General features: G+C 45.1%; 1 protein-coding gene across 1 annotated transcript; it reads right to left on the bottom strand.

The window, feature by feature from the left end:
- Positions 1 to 2,788: 2,788 nt before the first annotated feature.
- LOC114869970 (LIM/homeobox protein Lhx1-like) lies at positions 2,789 to 6,498 on the bottom strand. Its single transcript, XM_041073832.2, has 5 exons — positions 5,832 to 6,498; positions 5,152 to 5,372; positions 4,676 to 4,950; positions 4,017 to 4,173; positions 2,789 to 3,932 (listed from the first exon to the last, which is right to left on the bottom strand). Exons 1-5 carry the CDS (start codon positions 5,999 to 6,001, stop codon positions 3,580 to 3,582), a joined length of 1,176 nt encoding a protein of 391 aa, XP_040929766.1. The 5' UTR covers positions 6,002 to 6,498; the 3' UTR covers positions 2,789 to 3,579.
- Positions 6,499 to 7,249: the final 751 nt, after the last annotated feature.

Genomic DNA, 7,249 nt, shown 5'->3' with positions numbered 1-7,249 from the left:
CTTCGCCATCGCGGCGTGGTTTGTGGAAAATGCACCGCTTCGTCCTTATTCGTCCCGGCGACTTAAAAGATTGATGAGAATCTTAGCCTCATCCCGTCCGCTGTAGCTTTTGTGACGTCGGTGTCTGCGCCATCCTGAAATCATCTCAGCCTTTGGCCTCGCAGAATAAGCACCGCACGGGAAGAAAATAGGTGGGGAACTCTCATGATTCTGTCCTCTTCAGCTTTAATCAAAAGCACGCTGACGTTCTGTACAGCACCCCCCCCCCCTCCGCTTTCATAATAATGGGCCGCTAAAAATTCAGGAGGCAGGCTCCACACAAATCACTCGCCAGATTTGAGTCCAATGCAATAAATATGTAAATGAGGAGAAGCCAATGTCTCGTAGCTTCGAGATCAGCACAAGGAGAAAAAAAAGGGAAAAACTGTATTAATTGCCCGTGGCCAGAGGAATTCTATTACTGTGGGCATTGATTATAAAATTGTATGTGTGAATGATTTTTCATGCAGAAAGTGCGCTACTAAGCCCGGAGCCAAAAAAATTAAGAAAGAGTTGAATTAGCGAAATGGGACAGATTGCGAGCGTAACTTTAAAGTATCAGCAGCCACAAAAAGGCCAAATCTAAGTTCAAATAAGATTTAGATTAGAAAATAAAAAGGCTTTTCATCTCATTACACAATGCGCTGTTATCAGCTTGTGACTGTAACGTCTGCCCAAGTTCAGCATTTACATTTGGCAGATATTTGCTGTTTCCTTTCTGTGTGTTTAGGTGTTTGAGCTCATCAGGCTGCGCATGAGACGCCAGTTATCGTTCTACATTTGACCTCAATGAATTGTTTAAAGATCTTTAGCTACAGTAAGTGGAAATGAAAAAAAAAAAATATATATATATATATATATATATAGAAATCATGTGTTCATATAACATTGTTTCATTTAGCTCAGTTGTATTTTAGTTCACAAGAAACACACACAAATCCCTTCTATTCCCTGAAACGATGCATCGAGGCCGCACACGCGCAAGAGTTCACGTATTTACTCCCACAGCTGGAAAAACTAGCTTCATGGTAAAACTATTGCTCTGCAGAGGACAAATGGTTGCCTGCTACAGTTTCACGTACGCGGCTGATCCGGCAGTCACGATAATCACAGTCAGCTAGATTTAAATTGATTCGCTGGCCTCTTGTTTGACTTGTAAATCTCTCTCTTAATCGAGGCATTTTGTTCAGATAAACAGGGATTAGTTTGATTAACTGCATCACATTATCTCCTGCGCGTCACCTCATGGACGCCGCACAACTGAACTCACACATGAACATGCAGTTTGTTTATCTCTGGCCCTGAACGTGCCTTCAGCCCTGGTTTAATATTGTTTGTGCTAAAATCATATCTTATACATACGCTCTTCAGTGTGTGATCATGTGCAGCTCACACTTTATTCTCCTGCTGGTGGCAAATGTGCGACTGGCTCGTGTAGAATCCGTCAGCTCCATTTTGTGTCACGGCTCATGATGGAGGAGCGTCGCGTTCCTCCATTACGTCCACGTGGCCACAGTTTGTTACACGGGTTCCCTCCCACAGCTGTAAACCCTCATCAGCCCGTGTCTAACTAAATAAGACCAACAGAGAACAGCACCGTCCTAATTGCGTTCACTTGGGCGTCTGGCTTGAAAATAAACTGCAAACGTTTAGGCAGAAACGTGATGTGACCCTCGAACGTGTCCACTTGTGCGTTGGCTCATTTGTGATCCCGCTTCCTGCTCCTCCTCGTCCTCCTGGTGCTTTTTCCCCAAGCTAAACAGCCCCGGCAAACCTGGCGCCCGCTTCCCTCTCGGCTGCCGCCGGTGATACGGCCTGCTGCTGCTGCTTTGCCTTTGAATAACGCTGTCGTCGCTTATTTTCCAAACCGAGGCGAAAGCAGAAACACAGCGTTCTGAGACGTTCTCTGTCATTTCCAGCAATGAGCAACGTTAGCGGTGCGCTGCGAGCAGAATGCTGACCCCCGGCTCCTGGGTTTCACATTGATTGCAGGCTACCGTAGATGACTCGTCTGGATTAGGCAGCAGTCAGTAACACTGCAATGATCCGCGCTGGGTTTGTTGGTGCTGCAGCAGACACTTCTGCGCAAAAACGCACCAGCCTCTTCGCTGAACTCGTAAATCACCCTGTCAGGATGTTTACAGTGGCGGATTTATGGGTAAAGAGCTATCATTTAGCAACGAGCAGAAAAGATGCGACGCTGAAGCAGCGATCGGGTCAAGAGAGGTCCAGCGCTGCATGACTCACTGCTACGTAGCAGTTAGAAGTCATATTCTACTTTTTCAATGTTGAGGCAGCAAAGTTACCATTATTACGACAGCTGCAGCTAACTACCAAGTGTAAAGAATGTCCATTATCATGATGACGATGACCAAGATCACTTGATAACAGTCAGTCCAGGTATCAGAGAGTGCAATTTTTACATGGCTCATTACGTTTTGTCCTCATTGAAGCTGCAGCGTGAGCGTCTCCCACTGTGTCTCCAAACCGTCACACATAAATTTAGGCCATTTTTCCAAATTTGCCAAAAAAGCAGGGAAACATGACTCGCATTTGAAAATACAAAGCACTGATTTCATCAGCTTTGAGATATTTCTGATACATTGTCTTTAAGAACATGTAAACGTTGCTGTTCAATCCATGATCTAAAGGTGGATGATGAATTACTGTCTTTTCTACAGAGAAACACAAACCGTGACGTCCTCACACGCTTTGCAAGGCCTCGCAATAAAAAAGATCCGTGCTGTGCTTTCATTTGTTTATCGTTTATTGTTTTTAATGAGGACATCATAAAAACTAGAGCACAGTGAGCGAACACGTATTCAGAACAGCTACAAAAGTTTGGTTGGTTTGCATTAATAAACGGTTCGTTCTTCTGAATCAAGAGGTTTCACACAGCTGAACTTCAACCCCCTGAATACTGGAGCTTTAAGTAAACAGTTGACTGTACTGTACAATTGTCCATGTTTCTATATTAATATGTTTCATATATATATATATATAAAGACATCCTTTTGAAGGCAAACATACAGTGGTGGCAAATCAAATCATTCAGTACAAATCAATGAGGAAACTAATCAAACCGATGCTGTCACAGTCCTGAGAGAGGTTTTCTGTCGTATGTGTGTAAACATGCGACACAAAACCAGATACAGTTTTTATTGGCAAATAATCCTACACATGGACTCATAAATGGAAATGATGTTGGCCAGTGTGTGAAAAATGCTGGACGTTAATGAAAAGAAACACCATCATGCATTTTTATAACATACCTTAACATTTTAATAAAGATGTGAAATAGGCTTTGAACTAATTTAAAAAAACAACAACTATTGTTTATTGCTTGATCAGTGTGGGACTGAAATGTAATATATCAGTGATTGAAGTGGTCAAATAAATAAATAAATAAATAAATAAATAAATAAATAAATAAATAAATAAATAAATAAATAAATAAATAAATAAATAAATAAATAAATAAATAAATAAATAAATAAATAAATAAATAAATCCTACTGCGCCTTGTGGCGTGAGTCACTTTTACCACACGGTGCCTTCGCTCAGTTCTGATGAGGGCTGTGAGAGCTGGTTGGTGTATCCGTTGTCAGTGAGGGACACGGTGAACGGAGTGCTGGGGCCACACATCTCACTGGAGATGCTGTGATCCGGACTGGGCGAGTCCACGGGATGGTGAGACACCGTGTCCGGGAAGCAGTGCACGTCTCCGGGACAGTGGTGGCCTGCGTGGTGGTGGTCCATGGCTCCCAGCGGGGTGCCAGCGGGGACGGAGGAGGGCACGAAGCCCAGGTCTGCTGGCGTCTGAGCCTGGGATGGTGGTGGGCCTGGGAAGTACTCATAATTCCCTCCTGAGTTGTAGTATTCACCAGGATAATCTGTTTTACAAAGGAATGTTTGATTTGTCTTTACGTCAATCAAATGTAAAATATCAGCCCGGTCTCGCACAACGCACAACTCACCCCCATAGTAGGAGAAGTGGCCAAGCTCCCCTGGTTCCATTCGCTCGCTGAGCCCTCGCATCCTCCTCGGGTTGCGGAAGAACATGTGTCTGCGCGCGCTCAGGGCGCTCAGCTGCTTCATGCGTCTCTCTTTGGACCTTCGGTTTTGGAACCAAACCTTTAGCGCAACGAGAGAACGAGGCGGCGTTGGAGATGGACGCAACAGCGGGGTCCGACAGAAACAGGAGACGAGCAACGACGTGCGTAATAGGGAACTGGAATTACGCACAAGTGTTCAGCTGACGTAAGAGTGATGGAAAATAAATGGAGGCCCGGTGCGGTGCAACACGAACCGCATCTAATACACGTCAATAAAAAAAATACACCAGAGCATCAGGGGAGCTTTTTAAAAATGTTCATGGACTTCAATATTAAGTGTGTCCTGCTTTTAATGGTTTAATGAGCGCAAAGGGAGGAGAGATTAAGAACAAAAACCCTGAATTTGGCTTATAAAAAAAAAGAATCAGCGGAGCATTAAGGACAAGTTCCCTAAGGATCAAAATGCCTAAGAGCCATCAGCGACTAGTAGTTTTTGTCAGGTCGCATGGTAATTTAGATTGGTCCGATAATGGGTGCAGGCGTACACTACGACGCGTAGTGTTTATTTTTCAGCTCTTTACCTGGATGACTCTCATGTTGAGGCCGGTCTCCCGTGACAGCTGCTCCCTGATGTGCCTGGTGGGTTTCGGCGTGGCCGCGAAAGCCGCTTTCAGGGTCTCCAGCTGCTTGGCTTTGATGGTGGTCCGGGGCCCGCGCCGCTTCCCGACGGCGCTCTGCTCGTCGTTCTCGTTGCCGCACACGTCCTTATCGGACAGGTGTCCCGTCTCCGAGTCCTTCCCGTCGTCCTGTGGGTCCTGAGAGTCCGGAGACATGCTGGGGTCGCTGCACGTCGTTACTGGCACGCGAATGAGATGACGCGTATTAATCCAAATGACAAAACAAATAATAATAATAATAATAATAATAATAATAATAATAATAATAATAATAATAATAATAATAATAGCGGTCAATTGTTCATTAATTTATAAATAATGTGTAATTTAGAAAATATCAACACAACTAACACTATGCTGTAATGGTTGGATGAAAATACCTGAAAGCAGGATTGTGTCTTTCCCGTTGTTGTTCTGATAGTCCTCTTTACAGACGAACTTGAATTCGTCCAGGATGTACAGCTCCTCACCCGTGGACAGCTGTTTGTTGCACATCACACAGGTGAAACAGTTCAGGTGGAACACTTTGCTCTTGGCTCTGCGGACGAGGTCGCTGGGTAAAATCCCCTGGGCGCAGCCGCCACACTTGGTCCCGAACCTCCTGTTCAAGAAGCACAGCAGCGGTCAGGGCAAAGTTTCACCGCAGACGTGACGGCTCCTCTCTCAGGTCTCTCTTGATTCTTTTAATGATTTTACAATCAACAGACGATATAGAGTTAAATTGTCACATTTTAATTGGCAGCCCCATTAACTTTTATTATCTGTGATAAAATATAATTGCAAAAATAATGCGAATAATATAATAAAACGTTTAAGTGGCATATTTTCATTGCGAGTGTGTCTAGGCCTGATCCTTCGTAGACGGAATTATTACGCAATTTTATAACAATTGGCCCATGGCCTGAGAGCAGCCCTCACTCTCTACACAACCCATTTTTAGTGATTGCACTTTTTGTTCTATTTATGAGTCTAATGCATTAAACTTTCACATGATTATTTATTTTTTACTCCCCCTTCAAACAAATAGACTAACAAAATTGCAGTCACCTCGGATACTCACCTAAAGAAGTCGTTCTTACAGTACAGCCTCCCCTCGCGTGAAAAACACTTCTCTGTCAAAGTGCATTTACAGTCGCAGCACTGAACACATTTAATGTGCCACGGTCTGTCCAGTACTTTGAGCAGGAACCTATCGACAATAGGTTTTTCGCAGTTGGCGCACTGAAGCATTGTCCAGAGGTATCCCCAAGCCTGCGTGCGGACGGTGCGCTCTGCTTCTTCCAACTTCCCACACGACCTCGGTCTCGACGGGTCTGCGTACGATCCACAAAATCCAACGTATCCACCGTGATTTCAATAATCACATCACCAAGCGTGAGATGAAACGCGGCTCTTCTGCTCCGCGGGACAACAATCCACATGTGGCAGACAGCTCCAATGTGACGGGTGAACGGTTAACGCCGGTGACCACACGGCATCTCTCGAGCGCAATTATACACTGGAGATCGGCCCATGCGGACGGTCCTAGCTGCGGTCTTACTTTACGCGGACGCACAGTGGAAAAGCGTGCAGACCGGTGCGCGATGTATCCTGTGGAGAGAATAGAAGAAATGGCCACGAAACGCTATCAGCGCGCTCAGCCTCGTTGTCTGTGGCCAATTTTCAATCGGATTTGCGTTCCGACCGAGCCAAACGTTGTAATGAGCGCACCTCGCGGAGCCCGTCCTATTGCCTATTAAGAGAGCCGTGACGTCACCGCCAGGAGAAACCTATGAGCTGCCTTTTGATTTCACCGTGCCGCATGTTCTTCGGCGACACAATGGTTGTGAAAATAAAGCAGGGTGTCAAATTAGAGTTGCGCAGAACCGAGTTGGACTTTGAGGCTCGGAAATTTTTAGCCTGAACTTTTAATTCTGACAGGCCCGTTTGTCTTTGCTTGTCAAGAAGGTGCGATGAAAAAACGGGGAATTAGACCGTATGGCATTTATGATTCCTCTAATCAAATGCGAGGAATAAGCAAAAAAAAAATCTTTACGCACAATGACACTGGCACAAAAGTTCCCATTAAAACAGCAACTTTGCCTTTGTTTGCAGCGCCAGTCAGTAAACCAGCGCGTTAACCCGCTGACGGTCAACGATGATGTATGAATAAATATTTTATTTGGAAAAAGATAAAACTGCATCAGTGGCAGGTGACACATTATCAGCGGGCCCGTAGCGCGTGGACGAGGACAGGCGAACGCGCTGAACACAAGCCTTTCACACAGATTAATGCTGGGGCCCAGCGTTATTCTTCACTCGCTCTGAAAGGACGAGAATCACTAATGGTTATAATCTCCTGCGATAGGCTGTCTCTTATTGATGCTATCGCTCCGCGTTGGCGCGCTGTGGACCGAGATAGCGCGTTTTACGCTCCCAGCTCTGATGTAACACCCGGGAAAACACCAGCTCCCCGGAATATCAAGTAACATTTAAGTG

The sequence above is a fragment of the Betta splendens genome, chromosome 14, assembly GCF_900634795.4.
Source record: "Betta splendens chromosome 14, fBetSpl5.4, whole genome shotgun sequence".
In the NCBI taxonomy this organism is placed as follows: Eukaryota; Metazoa; Chordata; class Actinopteri; order Anabantiformes; family Osphronemidae; genus Betta; species Betta splendens.
This window is presented reverse-complemented; position numbering and strand designations above follow the sequence as displayed.

Coding starts and splice junctions, on each gene's coding strand:
- LOC114869970 (XM_041073832.2), bottom strand. CDS start 6,001: ATGCTTCAGTGCGCCAACTGCGAAAAACCTATTGTCGATAGGTTCCTG. Junction 5,373..5,831: donor TGTAAGAACGACTTCTTTAG/GTGAGTATCCGA, acceptor CTTCTTGAACAG/GAGGTTCGGGACCAAGTGTG. Junction 4,951..5,151: donor AGACACAATCCTGCTTTCAG/GTATTTTCATCC, acceptor TTCGCGTGCCAG/TAACGACGTGCAGCGACCCC.